Source organism: Myotis lucifugus, unplaced genomic scaffold (genome assembly GCF_000147115.1).
Source record: "Myotis lucifugus unplaced genomic scaffold, Myoluc2.0 scaffold_225, whole genome shotgun sequence".
NCBI lineage: Eukaryota > Metazoa > Chordata > Mammalia > Chiroptera > Vespertilionidae > Myotis > Myotis lucifugus.
Genome location: NW_005871273.1, coordinates 523,304 through 548,844, shown reverse-complemented (window position 1 = coordinate 548,844; position 25,541 = coordinate 523,304). Strand labels below are relative to the sequence as shown.

The window sequence follows — 25,541 nt, the reverse complement described above, 5'->3', positions numbered from 1 at the left end:
TTCCTCTCTGTATCTGTACCGTGTTTGCTATGAAATTGCCTGTGCAGGTCCCCTGCTTTCTTTCATTTAAGTAGCTGCTATCTTCTTGGTATCATCAGCTCCTAAACTACACTGAATAAGGAATGTGTTTTGTTCTGAAGAGTGAGCACTGCTCTCCACAGGCGGAGTTGCACAATAAATAAATGTTTAATGCCGAGATGGCGATGGCGGCATGTACATAGCTACTTGAAAATAATATCGAGGATTTGTAAACTCCAACACCTGCCTATTCTTCTAGAGTCCTTCATACTCTTCCCTTAAATACTGACTCTGAACCTCCTGAAAACCATGAGAACGGAGGGAGCAGAGATTTCCCCCACGTGTGACACAGGTGACAACGGCGCCAGAGGACGCCTAGGCACCCAGGCTTGTCGCAGCAGATTCGATGGTGCAACAAGCAGCCAGCCAGTTGGACTCCATGGAAATCCAGCCCAAACCGCTGGGCATGGTTACTGCTTCCCTTACATATGAGCACGCAGGCTGAGGCTAGGTCAGATGAAATATACAGATGCAGAGCCGCTTCCAGATGGCGGAGAAACTGTTAAAATCCGAGGAACACCCACCGCGTTGTCAAGGCTTTGGGGTGTTCATGACAGAATCTCTCCTAGAAGAAAACACTTATTTTTCTCAGGTGAAGGAATCCGGAAATGCAGACTCTCATCCTGGGCCTTCCTCGAAGTAATTAGCAACATAGCCATAGGCCATAGGCTTCTAAATGAAGTACAGTGGGGCCTTGACTTACGAGTGTCCTCAGAATCTCTCCTAGAAGAAAACACTTATTTTTCCGATTTTTTGCATTGAGTTGATAGAGTAATTTCATCCTGGGCCTTCCTCGAAGTAATTAGCTACATAGCCAGAGGCCAGAGGCTTCTAAATGAAATAGTGGCATAGTCTTCACGTCTCTAGCTCCTTATCTGTAGGTCATTAGATGGTCTCTGAGGCTCTCCCAAGCACCAAATGTAGACCCGATTTTAAAGTTCTCAGCACAAATATCACTTCTACAAGACCCTCCCGCCCCCTAAGACTAGGGTCCCCAGCACCCCGTGTCCCCTCCTGAGACCCTACACTTCATTACAATCTGCCTTTCCTCGCCTCTCCTCTGCAAGAGCCATACGTCTGTCTGTGTCTGTCTTGTCTATCTCTGTAGTGCATTACATTGCTGAAGCGCTAATACATACATGGCACACAGTAGGTGCTCAAATGAATAATTCAGTCAACCTGTTCTTGCACCCCTCGGTCTACTCATATCTTTTGAGATAACAACTAGAAATGAAGTGCAAATAAGGAGAAGGTGAAGGGTAGGCCTGGTGGAGCATCCTTGTCAGTGGAAAGGTTATTACATGGGCCTCAGGGATGTGTAGGAGGCCTGGGAGCCACAGCGGTCCCTCGGCCACAGCATGGTTTAGGTCAGTGATGGTGGACCTTTTGAGCTCGGCGTGTTAGCATTTTGAAAAACCCTAACTTAACTCTGGTGCCGTGTCACATATAGAAATTTTTTGATATTTGCAACCATAGTAAAACAAAGACTTATATTTTTGATATTTATTTTATATATTTAAATGCCATTTGACAAAGAAAAATCAACCAAAAAAATGAGTTTGCGTGTCACCTCTGACAGGTTCGCCATCACTGGTTTAGATTGATCTTGTCTCCATATGAGAACATCTGTTTAGATATTTGATGGTGTGAATAAGAACCACCATATCTGGAAGGGAAACCCATGTGGAGAGGGACCTTCAGCATTGACATGGTTCCTGGCAGTGACTGGCTCCCACCCCACTGTTGTCACTCTCCTACATGGCTCTCAAAGGGGAGGTCCTCATGCCATTCAGCCACCCACCCCCTTCAGCAGCCGTCCACTGATGCCGGTGAGAGCAAACCCCTCAGTGTGGCTTTTGGGGGCCTTGGCAAGCCGACCCTAGTCTTCCTTGTTATGCTGGCCCCTCTGCATCCCCACAGAGTCCCTACATCTGTCACAACAGACACTTAACATCTCCCCTTGTCCATAGACACGTTTGGGCTGCATTTTCCTGCTGTGGAGCACACCCTCTCACCTGTTCTCTGTTTATGCCGGTGTTTTTCATTCGTCCTGAGTTCAGGGCTCACTCCCTCAATGGGATTTCTAATCCCTATGTTCTCCCCTCACCACACACTGTGGAAATGTGCCCTGATGTCTCCTGGAGGACCCACGCCTCGCTGGGTTGTATACCCCTGGGTGTCTGTCTCCCTGATGTCCCCAGCTCTCTCTGCTCTTCTCGGCTTCAGGCTCTCCTCAGCCCCATCTCATCTCCTCTCTGAGCCCAGACCACCCACTCTGCCCTCTGCCCAAAGCCTGGCGGCAGAGCCCTGGGCATCTTTCTGGCACCTGCTCTTTGCAGCCTCCCAAGCTTCTCAGGCTCCTCTCCTTAAAGGTTTCCCCTTCTGATCACAAAACGTGTGTGGGAACTACAGTGGGCTGCCTTAGTTCAGAGCCCAGAGGCAGGCTCTGGGATTGGAATTTGTGAGAAAGTGACTTGTTAAGGAAGTTCTCCCTAGAGAGACCTCAGGAGAAGTGAGGGAAGCAGGGCAGGGAGGGACAGAAGCCAAGTGGAGGCTTCATTCCAGGCAAATAGCCAGGAGGGGGAGGGGGAGACCCAGCAGGTACGGTAGGGAGAGCGGTTTCCAGGCCACCCCCATGGTCAGCCCCTGCTGCCCAGGCCCCAAGGGACACACCCAGCTCTCTGCTAGTGGATGGGGCTCCCACAGCCTAGGGCAGGGGACCTGGGCAGTGGCACAGAGATAATCAAGGGACCCGGGGGACTGGACCGCCACTGACAACTGCAGTGTCCGGCACAGGTGGGGACATTACTAGGGACCAAAGACCTGGGCTCTGGGCCTAGCCTCTGGCCCCTTTCGGAGTGATGCCCCCGGGCCGGATCCGGCCCGTTTGAAATGAATAAAACTATAAAAAAAAAAGACCGTACCCTTTTATGTAATGATGTTTACTTTGAATTTATATTAGTTCACACAAACACTCCATCCATGCTTTTGTTCCGGCCCTCCGGTCCAGTTTAAGAACCCATTGTGGCCCTCGAGTCAAAAAGTTTGCCCACCCCTGGCCTAGCCTCTGGCCCCCTTTGGAGTGGTTTCCCCAGCTCCCGCTTCTGTTCCCCACCCGTGCACCCCGTCTGCAGCCTGTTCTGCATGAGCCTGGACCCTGTCCTCCAGGGCTTTCTCAGCAAGATAGGTGGGTCCCTCTCTTGAGACCCTCTTCTCCATGTCTCCTTCGGGCCTAGCAAAGTCCTATCAGGGCTTTTCAGAGTCCTCAGTCCAGGAGACAGAGGCAATTGGCTCGGTGGCTAGCTGCCCTGCTCCCTGTGTCCTGGCCCCGCCCAGCGGCTGCTCCTTTTGATGATGGAGAGAGAAGGTGAGGAAACTGCAAGGGCTGGTCAGTAGCCGCCTTTCACAGCAAATTGATTTGAGACATTTGCGCTCCCCTGAGAAGGTGCTCTTCAGACAGCGAGAGGTTAAAGGGCACAAATGGGGACATCTGATAGGAAACAGGCAAGGATGGGGGAAGGCCTGGGAGCTGCAGCAGGTCCCCAGGGAGGCGGGTCCTCCCACTGGGAGCATTCCTCTTTCTGGGGATACATCCTGCACCCTGAGGTATCCCACCACGTAAATGAATTATCAGGAGAGCTCCAATTATCTCCCTGCTCATAATTATTCTTGCATTACCTTGTTTTAGGGAGTGCTGTGTTCCCAGGCCCTGGGGACCCCTTCTCCCCACAGGCCAGCAAAGCAGGATGTGCAAAAGGAGGGGGTCTGGCAGCTGCGCCAGCCCGTGTCCCTGTTGCTTCTGTTCTGTCGCTGTTTCAACCTCTCGGATGGTGGAAGTGTCACTTTGTAACTGGGCAGCCCCTCTCTTGGGAGGGAGCCCGCTTACTGGTCATTGTCCCTAACTCCCTTGCGGGCCCTGGGCAATCATTTCAGACACAGGGCCACCACCAAGAGGTGCTGCTACGTGGCTAAGGTCATTCAGCGAGAAGCTGGGAGGCCCTGGGACCCGGGAGCCTCCTTGTCCCTTTGGATGGAGTTCAGGCTCTATGGGCTCTTCCTCCTTCAGGTACTGCAGGAGGTCTCTTCCCACTGGATGGTCTCTTCCCAGGAAAGAGAATGAGCTCCAAGGTCTTACCCTGGAACATCCACGTGACCCTCCCTCTCCCAATAGGGTTCACAGTTTTCTGGGTGAGAACTGGGGAGTAAGGCCCCACCTGTTGAGCGATCAGACCCTCCCGGGTGCCGGCTTCACACTGCCTGGAAGTAACACGTCAGCTGCTCTTGACCTTGGTTGCAGTTTTGGTCTCCTAAACGGTGAGGTTCTTTCCAAGGGGTGGTGTGCAAGTCCTAAACAGAGGCGGTCCTTTAGAGATGACAGGAGGGGCCCGGGCCTGGGGGAGGTGCTTTTCAACAAGAAATTGGAGTTGGGACCAGCCCCAGAGATGGGCCAGGAGTGACACGCATGCTAATTTTACAGGCGGCTCACTCCTGTCACAGGTCTGCCAGCTTGGCACATTTTTTTTTCACCATTCAAGGCCCTGGCGTGGGAGGAGCTTCGAGATCCCTTGCAGCATGGATGTCACAGCGTGCTTAAAGTGGCCTCCGTCCCGGGTTACCTGAGAGGGTCCTGGTTTTCCGTGTGTAATTGTAAAATGTGTCCGGATCAGACAGCAGTTAGTAGTGCCCGCCCCACCTGTGCTGGGTCCGATTCTCCAAGACACTGGCCCTGTCTCAGGTGCAGGCTGCACAGGGTCCAGCAGGGAGCGTGGGATGGGAGAGGAAGCAAAGAAGGAAAGGGGATTGCAGACAGATTCATTGCTGGATCCCATTTCTTCTTCCCAGCCCCATCCCGCCAGGAGGACCCGCTCCCCCAGGAAGAAACACACAGCTTTTGTGCCTTTTCTAACCACCCGTACTTTTCTGATGTCGCCATTGCAAAGCTTTTTATTTTGGTTCTCTGGTTCATCTTGTCTTCGGGATGAAGTTAAAAAAATCTACGTGACGTGGCACACCACTGAAATCGTCAGGGTTCCCGAAGGAAAAAGATGGCACGCTCCATTGGGAAATTTGAGGAGTTTAATAAAGTGGGTGTTTACAAAGGTGTCGCCACAGTGCAGGAAAACGGCAGGACCTGGGCTAGAACGGGGGGCATTATTCACCTCTAGGCCTGAATGGATAGAAGGAGGGGGTCACAGCTCCCACCAGAGGGACAGGGCTGTGTGGAGAGGGCCTGGGCCAGGAGCGGTGATCTTTGATGGGGCCACGTAGATAGCCTGTGGCTGCCCATCCCCTGCTCCCTCCACCCTGCCTCCACCACTGCTTCCCATGCTGTCTGCTGCACCAGCCAGAAGCTGGAGGACTGGGGAGCCTGCTTATGGTACCGGCCATCTGCAGTGGGCTGAGGAGACACAGATAGCGGTGTGCTCACTCACTGGCTTCATCTCTTCTCCCAAAGCCTCATACTCTTCACAGATTGAATTTCCATCCTTCCGCAATCACGCCAGGATTTTCACAGCTGCGTCGTGCTTGCTCCTGTCCTTCCCTCTGTCCTGCCCTCTTCTATTTCGCAAGCTCTTTCCAACCTAAACGGCCACCTTAACTCTCACAAGACCCAGATTCCCCCAAAAGTGACCAGGAGTCCCTGGAATAGAGAAGCACATCACATCATCTCCTCCCTGTCCTGCCTGAGCTCCCCCTGTCCCAGGAGACATAGCATGAACCGCTGCTCTCTGTACACACCAGGATGGTGTGTGCCTGGGGACCATTTGTGGAGGATTAAAAATGTTTGCGGAGCAAAGGTAGTTGAGATAGAAAATGATATTTAACATTGGCCTTGGCAGGGAAATAGGTATTAGGGTAACAAACAGTAAGGAAGGCATTGCAAGTAAAGCGAGCCAGTGAATCCAAACACTGAGCAGCATGCACAGGTCCGGGTGAGAAGCCGTTCAGTGTAACAGGTACAGGCCTGCAGCTATGCGGTGGGAGGTGAGATGGGGCTCTGTGGAGGTCATTCACTGGAGCCCAAGGTCATTGGCAGATGATGTCCAAGATGGATCTCTACTGAACTCTCCCTCAGTACTCTGGGCTCTCCCCGCTTGGAAATGTTGGTCTCCACAAAGGATTTAAGAAACCCTCTGTGGCCCTAACCGGTTTGGCTCAGTGGATAGAGCGTCAGCCTGTGGAATCAAGGGTCCCATGTTCAATTCCAGTCAAGGGCATGTACCTTGGTTGCGGGCACATCCCCAGTGGGGAGTGTGCAGGAGGCAGCTAATTGGTGTTTCTCATCGATGTTTCTAACTCTCTATCCCTCTCCCTTCCTCTCTGTAAAAAAATCAATAAAATATATTTTAAAAAATAAACTAGTTTAAAAAGAAAAAGAAAGAAAAAGAAACCCTCTGTGTTTGGATAGTTTCAAATATGTTAGGGGGAAAAAGGGAGAGAAGAGCCTCCAGGCAGCCTGGTGTTGGTCACCACAGGATTGTGTCCATGGTCCTGTGACACAGTCAAGGGTCTCTTTGCCCAGATCATTCTATTTTGAGTCCTCCCTCCACATGGCGAAGCATGCGGTCCCTCAATAAAGAAGTGGATTGTGGGAGCCGTGACTGAGGGGCGTGATGTGACCTGTGGAGCAGTCCCAAGCCTCCCACAGCCTGTGAATTAGTATCGGGTTTTTGCCACCGGGACAAATCAGAATACTGCACCATTCATTTTAGCAAAGTCACAGGCCACCTAACTCAGCAGAGTTTGTCTCCCACTGTGCCGCCGTGGCTCAGACAGGAAGGCGGATGGATAGGTGGGCTTAGGGAGAGCCCTTCTCAGAGGTGCTCAGCCACGCCTTCTTGTTCCCCAACACACTGGAGACGTGAAGGTGAGGCCTCCACTGGTCTGACCCCCACAGAGGGCAGAGGGAGGTGTGTGCACGTGTTTGTGATTTCAGGTTGGTGGGACACACGGAGTAGGTAGGTATTCTCACAGCCGGGCCCTTCACCAGACACAGGCCCGTGGTCTTTTACTTATCAGCAATTTGTGGAAGGTGGGAGGTTTTAATCAAGAATTAATCAGTTCTCAGATATTTATTGAGTGCTTACTCCATGTTCAATCCAATGTTGCATAGGGGCACATAAGGACAATAAGGCATGGCCTATTCAGAACTTAGCATCTACTCAGTGATGTAATGTGCCTGAACACCAAGATAAGAAAGCGGCATGTATGATAGATTGCATGATCATAGTATTTGCTGGGTTTCTGTTACATACACAGCAGTGCATTTACATGCATGGTTCCATTTAATCTTCTCATGAACGCCATGCAAGGGGAAGCATTATTTCTATCACAGGTGAGTTAAATGAAACTCAGTGAGGCGAGAGGACTTGTCGAGGCACAAGGAGAGAGCTGGGACATGGATTCCAGGAGTTGGACGTCAGAGCCTGCTCTCTCCTCTCCCCTGGCCTCCTCCAAGCTGCCCTCTGCCAGCTCTGGATCCCAGTGAGCATGCGCACAGCTACAAATTTGCCGAGTCCTTTCACCTCTATTATGAGTCCCTTCTGCTTCTACCCAGGCATGATCAGCCTGTCACTGTTTTCTTAACTAAGAAAGATTTTGTACCGCACAGCCGTATTTTTTTTTTAACTTACAGTGAAATAGTAGTGGTTGAAAGCTGCAAGGCCTGTGTGAGCTGTGTGCAAGTTTATTGTTTTTCTCTCTACATGACCCAAAGCAATGTTGTAAATACTGAGATGAGGGCAGATTCCAGTAGGATCAAAATTAGCATCCCCAGTAGGGGAGGTGCTTCTGCAATAAAGAGCTAAGGTGCAGTGACATCTGAATGGTCTGCAGGTCGGTGGTGAAGCCACCTGGCTGCCCATTGGTTGGTTTCCCCCAGAAGCACATCTGGAAGATGCACCTGCCAAACCCAAGCAGCTGGGTGCTGGTACTTCTGAGCCATCCAGTCTGTAATGTTTCTCTGTGAAGCTCGAGGGGTGGGCTGGGCACAAGCCAAATGCGCAGAGAAAGCGAACTTAGGGGCCGCTGGAGCGTTTCCGTGCGATAAGAGGAGATTGTGACCAGGTGCTGTGAAGGGTGGACACGCTTATTTCACCGTAGCCCCCAGCCTGGCTGGAGATGTGTTGCTTTTCAAAAGCAGTTAAAGGGCCATTTGATGGAAGGACTGGCTGGATTACCCACTGCCTGAATCCATTATAGTCCTCAGATCCCCAGGCAGGTGGGATTAAGAAAGACCAAGCCTGGATTTTTTCCTCTTTCTTTAATAATCCTTCTCTTTATTTCAGCACACTCTTAGGCTTTAGAAGAGTCCAAACATTCATATATATTGGGTCTGTTTGTCTAGCAATTTCCAGCTCTCTCTCTCTCTCTCTCTCTTTCTCGCTCTCATCACCTTTCAAACCCCAAAGTAGATGGAGGTCCTGAGTCCACGCTTGTATGGCTTCATCCTGGTCTTGCTGAAACATCTTGCTGAAACATCTTTTGCTATCCCTCTGTGTAGAAACGCAGCAAGTGTAATGAAGCCACATTCATCCGCAAGAGAGTAAGCATCGTAGTGTGTTGGCACCGTCAGCGCAGCCGCAGACAATTGCAGGTGTGCATTTTCCACCAGGGGCTGCACTCAGGTGCAAGGTCCAGCACGGGCACCTGTGGCTGATCCTCTGGTCAACTACACGTGAGGCTTTCACCATCGAAGAAAATGCATTGATGGTCCATGCAGGCTGGACATCCTTGAGAATCTGTTCAAATCTAGCAGGCCTGTTCCCTCTAAGAAGAAACTTCTCCCAGAAAAGGAACAGAGTGCAGACAGACACACACACAGAGCAGGGCACTGAGGCTCAGCAGTGAAATGGTAGCAAGAGTCCCTCCCAGGCTCTGTCTATCTGTCTGTCTGAATTCTGCCAGAATGTGGCCTCGGGCAGGCCATGGGCTGTGGGGGGGCAGGGAGGGACACACTCAGGAGGGGAGAGCAGCAGGCTTGGTGAGAGGGGAAGGCCACTCCCACCAACCCCCCGAGGCCCGCGGCCAGTGCCTGGAAGGCCGGGGTCTGAGTCACTGAGGGCAGCACTGAGGCTGGAGGATGGAGGCTTTCGGGGTTGAGAGATGGTTGGCCTTTGGGGAGTTGGGAGTTCCAGGTCTGAATCCAAACACCCTACGTGTGCAATGGCTGTCCTTCTGTTTCCTGCGTGTGGCAGGGTGGGCGGAGAGCATGAGCCTGTGGGAGCCCAGCTTATATCCAGATTGTGGGGGGAGGGTGAGAGACTTCCAAGGCTTGGGGAGGTCATTTCAAACCTTCCTATATCTCCAGTTCTCCTCCCAGCCGCCTCCCGCCAGCCTGTGACTAGTTAGTTCCCTGAGGACAAGGCCGCCTCCCTGGGTTAGCCGGGGAGAGTTGAGTGTGACACCTTCCTACTCCCAGCCAGTCACCTTCATGGGGGAAGTGACACACCACGGTGTGTTTTGGGAGTCTGTGTTGAGGGAAGTGTCTGCATGAAAGGGAACCTGTTGACTGAGCCACCCCCTTCCCACCCCGCATCTCCTCCTGACTCCCACCAACCACAGCACTGGCTCTGGCTGGGAGAGCATTTTGCTCAGTTTGCTTTTTTTAAAAAAACTTGAGAGAACTGTCTCCTCCACATTGTTGTGAGGACTCGATAAATGAGACAGGAAGATGGGGGCAGGATGAGGAGGTGACAGGAGCTGGCGGCCAGGTTCCCTCTGCGATCCATCTCTGCAGAAGCCGGCGTTAATGCCAGGAGCCTCAACAAGACCGATCTCCTGCTGTGACGGTTTGGACATCTAAACATGATCTTGGATGTGCCCAAACCGCAGCTGGAGCTACGCCAATGCCTCAGCGCAGTATATCACAGGGGCCGCACCGCCGAGCTGGAAATGGGCTGCGTTTGGAGCGTGAGTGCACCTGCAGAGGAGCATCTTTGGCCCTGTGAGCGCGGGGCCCTGTGGTGAGACTGCTCGGTGCCCGTCAGTCCCAGGGATTAGACGCTCCCAGGGAAGCCAAGACAGCCCTCCTGCATCGGCAAGAGGCAGTGAGGTACCCCACTGTGGCATCAAAACAGGGATTCAGGCGGTTTCGAGGCTGGCGGTCAGCGTTTCCCGCACCAGGGCTGTTCACCTGTGTCTGGTCAGATCCTCGGCTGCTGGAGGGCAAAGAACTAGCGCTCTGCCTGCAGGAGCATATTGGTCATTAGAAAGTTCCCCCTGTGAAGTAATGGAAGACGGCTTCCAACAAGACTTATTTCCTGGGGCCCGCGCGCTCGGCTGCTCTCAGCTCACCGGGGACCAGGTGTCTAAATGAATGGGTGTTCAAGTGCAGTCGCCAGACCAGGTTGGAGCCAGCAGTCTGTATGCATCAGGGCTTCCTGGTGAGTCAGATGAACATTGAATTTAAATGTGATGGCGTCTGATAAGGACATTCAAGAACACTGAATTTGAGGAGAGAAAAGAAGAAAAAGAAACCCGACAAAGAACAGCCACAACAAAAACCCTGGTTCTGAATGTTGGTTCTGCAGCTTCCTGTTGGAAGCAAGGCCCAGCCCTCAGTTCAATGCTCTGACGTCGCCTCCTTGAAATCGTTCATAATCCTCGACCAAAGGGCTCTGCGTTTTCCTTTTGCACCAAACCCCACAAATCACGTAGCTGGTCATGGCGATGCACCGCTCTCCCCCAGTGTTTTTCAAACGTTGGTGTGGATATGACCAAACTGGGCTATTGTTAGAAATTCACATTTTGGGAGTTCCCAAAGACAGTCAGTAGGAAAGAGAATCTGTAATAGACTCCTCCTAGGATTCTGATGCAGATGCTCTGTGCCCATTGTCAGAAAGACCCCCGGGTCGTTTCCTAGTTAGGTCTCTATCATTCCTACCCTGTGCTGCCCGGGAAACAGTCGGCAGCACAGAGCCCACTGGACAGCGAGCAAGGCGCTCTGGTTGAGCGGTTTTGCCTGCGGGAGCTCTCAGCACGGCTTCCCACCTGCGCCTGAGTGGCCCTGCAGGACCGGGTGACATTTGCACAAGTACAAGCGGAAAGGATGCACAGCGCAGGTATCGCCTCTCGAGAGGGACCGCCTAGGAGGCTGGTGCACTTGACAGTGGTTCTCAGGCTGTTTATGGTCACGGACCCTTTTGAGGATTCGGTGGAAGCGATCGTGCCCCCCGCTGGCACTCACCTTTGCATCCCGAAGAGCACACAGGACCAGGAACTAGACAACCTGAGTGCCAGGGCTGACGTCACCTCCTGGCTCTTTAACCTGGGGCAGGTCACCAGGCCATTCCAAACCCCGGAGTCTCATCTTTAAAGGAGAGAGTGGGTAAGGTCACCTGTGTCACAGATTTATTGCAGGAATCAGATGAGTCAGTGTGGATGTAAGAGTACTTGGACACCACAAAAGCATATATAAAATCCAGGCACCATTATAGCCACTGGACTACGTTGCTATTTCCAGCATTATAGTTGGGATGAGGACAGGGTTGTGAATTTAGCCGGGTATAGCGAGAGAAGGAAACGGATGCAGACAGAGAGATTGATGAGGAGCTGGCGAGAGTAGCTGGGAAATTTGAAAGTGTAGGGAAAGGGAAGGGAGCTGCCACATTTTGGGGACTCCAGATGCAAAAATAAAAAAGAAAGAACATCTGTTTTTACATGTGCAGCCAGTGTTGAGATGTTGGAAAAAGCCTTTCATGTAGCAATAATTGAACATTTCTGCCCCCAAATATAATGAAGACGAGTTGCAGTGGGGGTGGTCCCTAGTTAGCTTTGACTTCAGAAGCCTCCTGTCAGAACTCACTAATCTCAGATGAGAAGAATGTTTTGAATGACTTCGTGCGCTTGGATCACCAGGGAAGGAATGTAAGGGATAATGCATCATGGAAATCCTGGAGCAGGAGGAGGGCTGCCTGTAGAACCGTCCTCATAGGGTTGTCCTAAGTATTGAATGACTTCGTGCGCTTGGATCACCAGGAAAGGAATGTAAGGGATAATGCATCATGGAAATCCTGGAGCAGGAGGAGGGCTGGCCGTGCTGGAAGGGCCCAGCCATCTGCTGGGGAAGATGCCTCGGGCTCTAACTGTGAATAGTGTGGACCATTGCACTGGCCCTGTGCTCAGTGGTAACAGAAGCACTGACCTGCTCAGGACCCAGAAGTCTGACATATCTAATATTCTAAGGCTCTAATCCAGTGGTTCTCAACCTTCCTAATGCCGCGATCCTGTAATATAGTTCCTCATGTTGTGGTGACCCCCAATTTCATTGTGACAAATTGAACATAATTAAAGCATAGGGATTAATCACAAAAACAATATGTAATTATATATGTGTTTTCTGATGGTCTTAGGCGACCCCTGTGAAAGGGTCGTTCGACCCCCAAAGGGTCACGACCCACAGGTTGAGAACTGCTGCTCTAATCCCATGAGACCTCTGCCGCCAATCCCAGAAAGTGCCATCCGTGACCCGTCACACCCAGGCCATGCATGCGTGTAGACTGGGGCAGGGAGCGGAGACAGGCACAAAAACTCACCCCACCCTTGCCAGGGACCCCACCCTAATGGCTCCTGTTTTTTCTGACGTGTCCATCTGGTCTTCCCTCCAGGTGCACCATTGACAACCGGGTCACCCGGGTGGCCTGGCTGAACCGCAGCACCATCCTCTACGCCGGGAACGACAAGTGGTGCCTGGACCCCCGCGTGGTTCTCCTGAGCAACACCCAAACCCAGTACAGCATCGAGATCCAGAACGTGGACGTGTATGACGAGGGCCCGTACACCTGCTCTGTGCAGACGGACAACCACCCCAAGACCTCGCGGGTCCACCTCATCGTGCAAGGTAGGCGGGGTCTGGCTGGGCGGTCTGAGCAGGCAGCTGGAGAGCCTGTCAAACACTTTGTCTGTGATCCTCAACAGAAATGGGTTCTGTCTGTCTGTCCCATCCAGCCAGGACACCTTCTTAATTGTCATCTTGCCATCCGATGGGAAGTTTTCAAATCACTTTCCCATTGAATAGGACTAGGATTTTTTTTTTGGCTTTTGTTCCAATAATATATTTTCTCAGAAAATTCTCCTCTAATTATTGCTTTCCTTGGCCTTTTTTCCTCCTCTTAAGATTTTTCAGTTCCTTCCAATTCTAAGCCCACTTGATTGGAAGAGCAGCATTTCAGTTCTGGCCCTGTACCCCTGCCACACCCTCATGCAGCCTTCAGAGAAAGCAGAGCCCCATATAGGGGCGCTGGCAGCTACCCGGAAGCATCCTGTACCCCACCTCCATCGTTTCCCACTCACTTCATCTTCCCTCACCTCCCAGCCCCAGGGTTGTTCTCCCCCGCTCCGATTCACTGAGTTTGGGTTGTGCCCCTCAGCCCCAGCTTTGGGAAGCTGTACATTCGTTTCCTCTTTGGGTCTCTCTTGGTTGTACTCTCTCCTTGATGCTCAGGCCCTGGGAATGGTGTTCGCCTCTTCCCCATGAAGCAGAACCGGTCCCGGGGCCTTCAGACAATACTTAGCCACGGTGGATGCATCCCTAACTAGCGTGGAGGACCTCGGGATCAGACTCAGCCACTTTCTGGCTGTGAGACTTGGACCCGGTTTCTAACCAAGCCTCAGGACTTCCCTCTGTGCAATGGGTCTGTGACCAGAGGAGCTGGGGGGAACCACATTTTACGTGTGTTAATGTGGGGAATGCTCAGAAGAGGGGCTGGAATATAAGGTGCTGCTTAAGTGATAGCTATTCATTAACCTACTGTTGTTTTTTAAAAATTTTTTAAGACAACTTTTACAGTGGACCAATTCCTTGCTTTATGCTTCAGCCCTTGAGCACAGATCCTGGCTCCTCTGTGGCCACGTCTTTCCTAGTTCCCTTCACCTGCCCAAATGGCAGGTTTGGGCAGTAAACTTCCCTTTCAGAGGCTCCTTCCCCTGCCCCTACTTGTCAGTGTGCCCGGTGAATGTAAGGAGACCTTGGGTGGAGAACGGTGGCTCAAGAAGGAAAAAAGCAAAGGAGCTGGAAGAATGAAGGGAGAGCTGGCTGTGGGAAGGCAGGGTGCACGTGGATTGTGGGCAGGAACCGTGAAGAGCAGGATAGTGTGACCAGGGATGCGGAGAACACACAACGGGAGTGAGAACAGCGTGGGCCCTGGATGGGACAGGGAATCACACCACTGGGACATCGGAGGCCTCCTCGTGTGGCCAAGCTGGGTCACACCAGGTTGTTTTTATTTGTTTTTTTCTTACTCTTTACTTCCAAAAGGAAATTTTTCTTTTATCAGTTGTATACATGAATATTTTTCCAACTGCTGGGTGCAAACAGCAGTTTTTAAAGGAAGTAGAATTGCATAGAAGCTATCAGAGTGTATTGCAAACAACCAAATAGGTATTATTACATAAAATTCTGTGCCATTGAAAGTTTTTAATGTAAAAATACATGTTTATTATGGATAGTTGGCCAGAAAGCTTGAGAATCCCTATTGTCTGAGGAGTTTTCCAGAATGCCCCAGTGGCATCATTTACATCTATACCGGGTGGTGCATTTGAAACCGTTCCCCAAGCCCCAGCCTGCACCCCATGCATGTACTGTTGAGAGCGGACTATCTAGCAATGACCATGACACCAGGGCAGGACTGTCACAGACATTTGCTGTAGGAAGCAGGGCTGTTATGAACTGGAGAATGAAAGGGATAGTGATGAATTTTGAAGCCTCCTTGAAAATGGGCACCGCATTTTTGTAATTTTTTTTTCTTACGCTTATATGCTCCTGCCCTAAAGTAAGTGCCTTATCCAAAGGGAACATTTAGTAAATGCTTATCGAATCAAACGGCAGGAAATATAGCTCCGAGGTCTTACATAGACGCCCAGAGAGAAGGTTGGCTATGTGGAGGATAGGGAGATGGGAGGAAGGGAGGGGAGGGGGCCTACATCAATTTTCGCTCATGTCCAAGCTAATGGAAAACGTCTAATCCCCAGCGAGGTGTTCCCATCCGTGAGTTGGCGAGGTGCCCTCTTAGCCTGACACACCACCTCAAGTATCGGAATCTCATCTCGGGCTAATTTTCGAATGCTGATGGGTGTATTGATCTGGAGACAAGCTGGGATAAAAAAGGCACTGGTCTTGTACACAGACTCAGCCCAAGCTAATCCGCTGTCGATATGCCTGGCCTGGGCATTATTGACACTCTAATGAATAGAGGACCATCGTTTTCCAGGGCCAACCTGTTCCCCCTCTTTAAAGCAATCAGACAAACTAAATAGAGGCCGACTCCCCTGTTTCTGTATTGGGAAGAGGATGCATCGCCATCCGGGATTAAATATAATATATATTTATCTTGGGAGCTTTTATTGTACCGAGCAGGGAGCCTGGTTCCCCTGCTGAAGCTGACTGTCTGGATTCCGTCGAAGTTGCTCCTCAAGCCAGAGTGGGAGGCAGCTGGAGTGAAAGTTAGGCATGTTATGTCTTCAAAACGGTATGATGATCATTAAACACACACACACACACACACACACACACACACACACACACACACACAGCAGGAAAAGGAGTAAACTGAAACCCTGCCCATGAGTCTGTGCATTTATGTACACACAGCCAGCTTTGTATGTAAATAAACCCACTCAGAAGGAAGGTAATGCGTTTCTGTCGTATCCTGAGAGCTGCTGAGGGCTGGGATTGTGTCTTTCCCTTTCCTCTCAAGCACGCCTCCGTCCCACTCGTTCTTCGTGCTCCATCTTCTCTGTGGCTGTGATCCGACATGCGTGGTTCTTGCCAAGGGCCCAGATCCATCCTTGCATCTGCCTAAGAAGCAGACCCTTTGCCCAGTGCATGCTCCCATCATGCCTCACGCATCCATGCAGCTGTGACCACTGGGAAACAACCCCGGTGCTGCTCAGCTGGCCATGCACTTAGCCTGTGAGGATGAATAACAAACTGTCCTGGACGAGCTGGTTTCCATTCGTGGACAGTGTTTGCCCCGATCGTCCCCAGAATTCAACTGCCCAGAGTACGGCTGCTGCTGGCTGCATCCTGAGGGACACTGGTGCTGTGGGTCCGGACACACCTGCACGGTGGGTCCTCCATCCCTGTGTTGGCTGATTAGATATTTTTTTAAAATATGTTTTTATTGATTTCAGAGAGGGAGAAAGAGATAGAAACATCAGTGATGAGAGAGAATCATTGATCGGCTGCATCCTGCACGCCCCCTAACTGGGGATTGAGTCTGCAAACCGGGCATATGCCCTGACCAGGAATTGAACTGTGATTTCCTGGTTTGCACAGGTCGACGCTCAACCACTGAGCCATACTGGCTGGGCCTGATTTGACATTTAGATAGGATTCAGAAAGGACCTGCACAGGAGTCAGGTGGTCTGCTTACTCGGTGGCTGGCTTCCCCAGTGCAGCTGAGCCCCGGGCTGTTGGCCCGTGTAAGTGCAGCAGCGATGGGCCAGCGGCCTTTCCTGGGCTCCTTGCTCCAGATCTTCAGCTGTGAGTGGCACCTGCAGTCCCAGCCTCAGGGTAGCCTTTCACTGGTGGTGAGATCTGGGTTTGTACTTAGAATATTTTAAGATCTGCTGATAATACTTCATACCCTTGTAGTAAGGGAAAGGGGAAATGCTTATTGCTTTTTTGTTCAGTGGGTCGACTCTTTTTGTCTCACTACCTGTGGCTGTCAGACTGTATCCTCCCTTTGGTTTTTAGGAAAATAGCTCAAAGGCCACCTAGTGGGCCACATGGTTGCCCAAGGTCCCAGCAGGGCTGGAGCATGGACTGGGGTCCGTCCGGCCTGGGCTACAGAGGATAGCCCCTGCAGAAGGCAGCATAGGAGGATGGAGGGACAGTGATTAAGTAGAGCAGGTAGAGTATGGGTGCGTCTCACAGCACAGAGGACTCAGCGTGCCTGGCCAGGGGTGTGGGACAAGCCTGCAGGAAAAAGGTGATGTGCTTGTGACTTGCACGGGTCGGCATGACAGGAGCGGGCTCAGGGCTGCAGACAGAGCCCAGAGGTGCATGTGGGGCAAGCCTCCTGGGAAGGCCAGGAACAGGGACAGCCTTGGCGAGGAGAGTGGCCCTGGGCCTGTGTGGAGGGAGGTGGAGGGGAAGGCAGAAGGGGCTGGTGGCAGGAAGGGGGAGGTGACTTGAAGACTGAACTGAGTAGTTACTCATCATAGTGTCCATTTAAAATTAAATGTAAATGAGCTAAAACCATACTTGCCTCATTTCAAATGCTTCAGTAGCTGCATGTGACCAGTGGTACAGCGTTAGACAGTACAGACATGTAATATTCCCATCACAGTAGAAAGCTCAACTGGGCAGTGCTGTAAGTGACTGTATCCTGGCCCAGTGGCTCAGTTGAAGCATCGTTCCTTACACCCAAAGTTGTGGGTTCAATTCCAGGTCTGGGCACATCCAGGTTCAATCCTGGTTGGGGCGCATATAGGAGGCAACCAATCGATGTTTCTCTCTCACATCCATGTCTCTCTCTCTCTCTCTCTCTCTCTCTCTCTCTCTCTCTCTCTCTCTCTTTCTCCCTCCCTCACTCCCTCCTCTAAACATATCCTCAGGTGAGAATTAATAATAATAATAAGTGATTGCCATTATAGTCCAACAGGAGTTAAAGCAAGAGTGGGATTCACTGACCAGAAGGGCCAGGTGTGCTGTAGAAAGGAGTGGAGTTTTGTGGAGAAGATGGAGATCTTTTAAAGATGGGGGAATTGTTTAAAATGATGGAGGGCTGGGTTCCTTTGTTAGCGAGGACAGAGAAGAAGGGCCAGAGTCTGAAGATGTAACTAGGGAAGACGAGACAGAATTAGGGGACTGGTTGAATATCCGGGGAGGGGTGGGGGGAGGAGGGAAGTCCATCGGGACATTAAGATTTCCTGGGAGAGGTGGGCACTCAGGCATCCGGAGTGTCAGCGGGGAACGCATCCTGTGGCAGAGGTGCAGGGGTCAGGGACGTAGACTGTTGATTTTCCCTTGAAAACTTCATTCAGGATGAGTTTGTGAGGATAAGAAATACCACCCATGGATGTCCATGCCCACTTAGGCAGCTGGATATAATCTTTCAGGCCATGGCGAGGGAGCTCTCTCTAAGGTTCATTAAAACTTGGGCTGAGTGATTTCCCTGGCTTTGACCTCGGGGTGTTCTGCTTTATGAGCGTAATTAATAAGGAGCTGCTTCGGAGTCCAGCTGCGGGTTTCAACCCTTCACCCCTCCCCGTCCTGCTGCCGAGCCGGGCTTCTGGGACTATCTACAATGGCCACACTCCTGTCTCCATTTTCCCTTGAAAGAGGACATAACTTGGAAAACCCAGAGTGAATGGAAAGTTCCACGGGCTTGAATCCTCTGACAAATTAAGGACAGTGCGGAAGGCATCTCAGAACCCTGACTGTATTTCTTTTTTTCTTCTTTTTTTTTTCTAAATATATTTTATTGATTTTTTACAGAGAGGAAGGAAGAGGGATAGAGAGTTAGAAACATTGATGAGAGAGAAACATTGATCAGCTGCCTCCTGCACACTCCCTACTGGGGATGTGCCCGCAACCAAGGTACATGCCCTTGACCGGAATAGAACCTGGGACCTTTGAGTCCACAGGCCGACGCTCTATCCACTGAGCCAAACCGGTTAGGGCCCTGACTGTATTTCTAAGAGCCCTGAGTGTGGAGGTGCTGGAGCTGCAGAAGTGCCCTGAGGTCTGCAGGGATGGGGAAGGTATGCCTGGTCCAAGCAGAGGCCTGCTGGGACACCCGTGGCCTTCACCTCACTCACAGACATGTTTGCAGGACAGACAAGGCAGAATGCGGTTATGCGGTTCTTTAACACATGGGGATGTTGGGTGACAGTAGTAGTAGTAAAAGCTTTTGTTCTCTTTATTAGTTTTCCAGGCCCCAGCTAGGTCCCCCCTTTGTTACTGAGCATCTAACCACCCTTTCCCTTTTGTTTGGCGTAAATGAGTTTTCCTATTTCTCCCTGGGCAGAATTAATCCGAAAATCCCTGCTATTGTTTGATAGTTAATCACCTGCCTTTTGGATCCAGCAGCTCTGAGTCTCCTGCAAAAGGGGGAGGCAGGCTGGTGTCTACAGGATGAGACAGGGATGAGAGAAAGAAGCCGGACTGCCCTGCATTCCCTCTGGTAGTGGAATTCCAGGGAGGGGGGGCCAGGCCTGGGAGACACCAGGCAGGCGGGTGCCACCTTTCACTGACCTCTGACTGCCTTCCTGTTCTGAACCCTCTCCTCTTCCCCACCTGCTATGTGCAATCCTGTTGCTTTCCAATCATGAATAATTAATTGACCTTGTCAAGCCAAACTCATTATTATGATGAAAGAACAGGGAACAAAAAGTTTTAATTCCTAGACACCTACACTCCATAGCCTCCCCTCAACCCTGAACCTGAAAGAAAGGGAATTGGAAACAACGTATCAGAGAGAATCATGGGCTCTAACCCTTACATTGAAGGCAAGGATTTCCGTCTCAGCCAGGTCACCCTGAGCGCAAGGGGTCCCCTGGCCTGCAGGCTCCCCAAGAACCAAGGAGACCTTCACCAGCTCATTTCCATTCTGGCTACATCTCTGCTGGGTCCATGGAGGAAAACATTGCTGTCCAGCTCTGAACCAAAAGAAGTCACCTCCTGAGTACATCTGTGTTCTTCAGGTGTCAGTAGCCACGGTGACAGCAGGTCCCTTTTGCCATCTCAAACTGCTTTCTCCATTCTCTCTCCTCTCCCCACCCGGTTCAGGAAATAGATGAAAACGCACATTCGACCTGGTCATAAGACCGTGCATCAGAATTCGACAGAACTTTCTAAAAGTCAGGAAATTAAATTCCACAAAAAAATTAGAGTGTTCCCCAGCGCACCCTGGAGAATGAGAAAGAAGTAGGTAGGGCATTTGATCTGAAATGGATTTACAGAATTTAGGCAGCATGCAAATGAGGCAACTCAGTTTTACCTGGTGAATTTTAAAATTTTGCCATGCAGTTAACTGACAGTGGAGGGGCAGCATGTGTTGGTAGGTTCAGTAACATTTCAGTAAATCCACCAAAACAACATCTGTCTACAAAGCCAAGTAAAGTAGTCCTAGACTAAAGTAATCTGAGCAAATTGCTGCAGTCCCAGTCCTATTGGGTTTAATCATGGCATTTTCTGTGTTTTCTGCTAAGGCTGGGGAAGGTCCTTAGATTTTCTCAGCGGTTTCGAAAGCTTGGCACTTGCCTCCTGGTGCTGCCTGGCCTAGGGTCCCTGTGTCCAAGCCATGCACACTCCTTATGGCTTTAGGGAGGCAGACAGCTCAGCTGAATCTATTGCTTCACCATGAACACTTATAGGAGTCAGGCAGCCTCGCTCCAGGTAAGCAGTTAGAGGTCCCAAGGGACCGTCTGTAAGCAACCACCCAATTCTTATCCTGTAGGTGGTTTCCCCAGGGAGGCTGTGCTGCCTTGGATTTTAATGTCATAAGATTGAGAAAAGTGGTTCTGATTCCTCCTGGATCATATATTTCCCAGCCTCCCGGTGAGGCACGATGCCATTTTATTTGGGAGGAAAGGCAAACTTTACCTAGATGCATTTATTTTATTTTATTATTTTATTTATATTTTTATTTCAGAGAGGAAGAGAGAGATAGAAACATCAATGATGAGAGAGAATCATTGATTGGCTGCCTCCTGCATGCCCTCCACTGGGGATGGAGCCCACAACCCAGGCATATGCCCTGACAGTGAATGGAACCGTGACCTCCTGGTTTATAAGTTGATGTTCAACCACTGAGCCATGCTGACTGGGCCTAGACTGCCCTCCCCATATCAGAAGCCCCCTGCGGTTTATTTAAGCTGAACTTTAAAGATCACGTGAGGTCTCTTTATGATCTCATGATCCACTTGTGCAGATCTGACTAACCCTAGAATATGTCCAAAAGAACCCTCATCATTACATTCTTTTTTTTTTTTTAAAAAAAAAAATATGTTTTATTGATTTTCTACAGAGAGGAAGGGAGAGGGATAGAAAGCCAGAAACATCGATGAGAGAGAAACACCGATCAGCCGCCTCCTGCACACCCCCCACTGGGGACGTGCCCGCAACCAAGGTACATGCCCTTGACCGGAGGAACCCGGGACCCTTGAGTCCGCAGGCCGACGCTCTATCCACTGAGCCAAACCGGTTCTGGCATCATTACATTCTTAAAGCTTTCACTGGCCGCCCATATAGCGTGTGTATAAAGTGTTATCAAAGGCGGCGTCTTTGATCTGAATGGAGTGACTGTTGCAGACTATTTGGTCCTCAAAGGCCTCCACAAGCCCGGGGCAATCCTCTTCTTGCTGAAATGGAAATGCCTAGCTTCTCAGGGCAGGGGGAGAAGTTGGTGACCAAGTCTCTCCATCTGCCTATGGTCACGATGAGAACCGTCACTGACATGTGTCAGTTGCAGGTAATCGTGTTTTGAAGCCAGGTACTGGGAACACAAAGATTCAGCTAGTTCCTGCTCTGTCCAGCCAAAGAAACAACCGTGTTCCCATATCAGACTCCCGCACCTTAGCTGGGTCAGGTGCTTACACATGCAAAGGTTAGGAACTCACCCAAGGGGACTGGTTGAATGTATCTGCAAGATTAGGCAAAAACTAGAGGCTTGCATTTCACCGGGGTCTCAGTGGTGAGTAGGACTTTTCAGGGGATGCGGAGAAGAGAAGGCATCTTGGACTGGAGCGAGAGGATGTTCAAAGCTTGAAAGTCAGAACATGTATGACACATTGGAGGAAGAATGAGGACCCGAAGTGTTCTTGGGGAGAAATCACTGGACATACAGTCAGAAAGACAGTCTGTGTCTAAGTTGCGGGTGGCCCGTGTGGCACCGTTAGGAGCACATGGGAAGCAGGAGGCCGTGGGTAAGGTACGTCTTCAACACAGGCTTGGTTTTCCACTTCTCCTCAAGGAAAGCTGCATTAGATTGTCTTGACAAAGGACCAGTATCCAGAAGGCTATCTGTGGAGTAGAAAAGAACAGGTTCCGAATGAGGGAGGGAGAAGTATTGGAAGAGTACAGTGGGGCCTTGACTTATGAGTTCAATTCGTTCCGAGACCGAGCTCATTAAGGAGCTCCTTAACTCAAATTACTCTATCAATTCAATGCAAAAAATCAGCTGAGAGACAGCTGGTATCTCAAAAAATTCGTTAGTCGGGACACTCGTAAGTCAAGGCCCCACTGTATATCTAAACCCAGCTGTGGCTAGGTCCCGTGCACAGTAAAGACACAAGGCGGAGGGACTGCCAAAGACTCCTTGTATCGAATGAGCTAAATTATATATTTAATAATTGCAGTTACATTTTCCCCCCACAGTCCAGTTAAGGTGCATTTCTTTGTACACTAGCAAATATAGTACACGTTACCAGAATTTTGTTTTGTTTGTTTTTAATCCTCACCTAAGGATATTTTTCCATTGACACATGGATTGGTTGCCTCCTACACATGCCCCGATTAGGGCCTGGGCCGGGGAGTTGCCTGCAACCAAGGTACACGCCCTTGACCTGAATCGAACTTGAGACCCTTCGGTCCACAGGCCATTGCTCTATCCACTGAGCCAAACTGGCTAGGGCCATTACCTGGGCTTTTGGCTCTGTCTTCATCATGATGATTGTACCGGAGACAGTGAGGATAAGACAGAGGATAGCAGGGCTGCAGGAGGGGCCCACTGTTCACAGCAGCCACCTCTCGCTGTACCTGCGCGCCCACCTGCAGATGCCGAGACGCAGTGTTCAGATGTCTTCCGGCTGATTTATGTAGGCTCTCAGGTGTCACCGCTTGGAGTATATCTTCAGATTTATATTCCTGTTGAGCATCACCCATGGTAAATTAGTGTCTAGCGTCGGGACACCATCTAATTGGCTACCGCTGGAGTTGGTGGAGCACAGTACTTTTCTTCTCTGGAAAGATCTTCATTTCATGTTCTTTGAGAAAGGATTTATTGATTTAAAATTAGGACAGTTTAATTTGGTGGCATGTTTGCTTTATGTCTCAATTATATATTCATGTCTTTGTGGTAAACTCAGCTGGTAGGGAGATTAAGAATTCAAAACAGAGGATCCCGCGTGGCAAATGGTGCTTTCTGCTGTGATTAATTGGGAATCTGCACCGTGAACCCGGCGTGGGCTCCCTCGGGGACTGAAGGGCTGAGTACAGAGCAGGACATTTCGGGATTTAGGAGACCTGGATTCCAGGCTGATCTTGACAATAAGTACCTGGGAAATGACCGACTTCTTTAATCTATGTTAGATTAGGTGCGCTTTTATAGAAAGGTTTTGATCTATCACATAATCTAATTTGAAGGAAAGTATCAGATAGACGCCGGGAAGCCGGGCACTGCTGCATATTAACATCCTTCATCTTTGCAACCGCTTATTAGCAATAAAGGCTGTCAGGCTCTGCTGTTTATCTTATTGTGACTCCTTTACGCAGGCTTCATCCTCTGCACCAAGAATTCCTGCAGAGTCTGCGGCTGACATGGGTCCTCATTCCCAAGAATGTCCCTGGATCGTGTCCCCTTTTTCCCAGCTCGATTCCCTCCTTCAGCTCCAGGGTTCCTGGTTTTTTGTCCTGTGGACCAGTTGATGTTCTTCCACTCCCCTGCTGTCGCCCCCTTTGCTCTCAGAATTCCATTTGTACAGGTGTTGTGGTGGTCTTAACGCATGGAACCTGGACCTCAGAGAGGCATTTGTACTAATGCTGCCCTCACTCTCAATCCCCAAACTGCCACGCCCTTTCTTCCTACCCCCAGAAAGGGAGATGAGAAATTTTGATTTTTTCCCCCTTTAGCTCCTGCATAGACTCCCATGTGTCAATTACTGATGATAAAAGATGGATGAGACTGGGCTCTTTGATCTTGACACATAATGTGGGTGGGGCAGCAATTAATTGTGAAAGGGAAGCTGCTGTCATAGAGCCATGGGAGAGAGGGGGGGCTCAGACACTGGAGCCCCCAGCCTGAGGGTGGGCTTGGGGCCTGGGAAGGTCTTTTGAGATGGATGGTGGGACACTTTAGTTCTAAGGCATTAAAATGAAAATAAAATAGGTAGTCTGCCCACACCCACTCTGCTCTCCATAACCCACCCTTTCTCCACTCCCAGCTGAATGATCTTTTCAAACCCGAATCTGATGGTACTTCTAGGACTTCTGCTTAACCTAAGAGAGCCAATCCCTTGTGAAGGCCTGGGAGGAGCTTCATCTTCACTCCTGGTTCACTCCAGCTCCTGCCTGGCCAATCTCCTTTTATTTTATTTTACCTCCATTTTTCTTTCTGGTCCTGAGCTCAGTCTGCATTCCCTCTCTCTCCCCGACCCCCTGCCTTCCTTGCATCCCCTCCTCTTTTCACTCAGTTAATCCTATGTATCCTTCAAATATTCATTGAAATATGCTTCCTTAGGGACGCTTCCTCGCACTTGCTTTACCCCCCTCCCATCCTCCCCTGTCCCCCCGCACCCCCCTCCGATTTAGAGCCATGATCTTGCATTTCTTGTTTCTTGCCACAGTTGGCATTTGTTTCTGTGATTAGCTGGTGATGGCTGTGAGCCTGAGGGCAAGAACCTGTCTGCTTTCACTTGAGTGCCTGGGGCTCACAGCTACTTGTTGGGTAAGCTTTTTTTTTTCATTTTTTAAAAATCATTAAGCCAAGTAATTCGATGTGTGTTGGGACTGGCTATGGTAGGCGGAATAAGAATAAGGGTCACTCAAAGTTATCAGATTCTAATCCTTGGAATTGTGAACATTACTCATATGGTATCATCTCTGCAGATTAAGTTCAGGATGTGAGATGGGACATTACCTGGGGTTATCCAGGGGGCTCTTCCATGGGATCACGGGTAATTCATAAGGAGGAGGCAGAGCAAGACCCGATGCAGCACACACAGAGAGAGGAGGGGTGCGAATGTGGAGCCAAGAGAGACATCCAAAGCCCCTGGAGTGGTGTGGCCATGAGACAGGGGGTATCACCAGCCACTGGGAGCCAGGGGTCCCAGGAACAGGTTCCCCCCTAAAGCATCCAGAGGGAGTTTGACCCTCCTAGCACCTTGGCGCCAGCCTAGTGGAACTGATTTGGGACTCTCCTGTCCCTAGAACCACAAGGGAATACATGTCTGTTGATTTAAAGACAGGGAGTTTGTGGTAATGTTACATACAGCATTCACAGGAAACTTCTAATCCCTGATGGCTGAAAATCAGAAAAAGCTGGTATTTTAAAATGGCTAGAAATGTAGGTTTGATCATTGTGAGATGAAGTAAGACTCACCTTTGTGGAAGGCTATTTTTATTATTTCTTTTGAAAGGAATCTCTTTGGCGATCCTACACTAAGACTATACTTTTCTGATGTTGAAATAACTGTCCCTGGGTCCCCAGGGGAGGGGAGAAGCCACATATGATTTTAATGGAAGCAGACTCATGTTGCCTCACACTGAGCTGTGAGATGTGGCTGGGGAAATGCGGACA

The 25,541-nt window shown here is 50.3% G+C and overlaps 1 protein-coding gene across 5 annotated transcripts in view; it reads left to right on the top strand.

Moving 5' to 3' along the window:
* Window positions 1-25,541, top strand: part of NTM (neurotrimin) — an 846,452-nt gene that overhangs the window by 666,145 nt on the left and 154,766 nt on the right. For all 5 annotated transcript variants that reach the window (XM_006098235.3, XM_014463876.2, XM_023761994.1 and 2 more), the window contains one exon: window positions 12,687-12,919. In XM_006098235.3, the coding sequence (XP_006098297.1) occupies window positions 12,687-12,919 (233 nt within the window). The remainder of the gene's footprint in view (window positions 1-12,686; window positions 12,920-25,541) is intronic.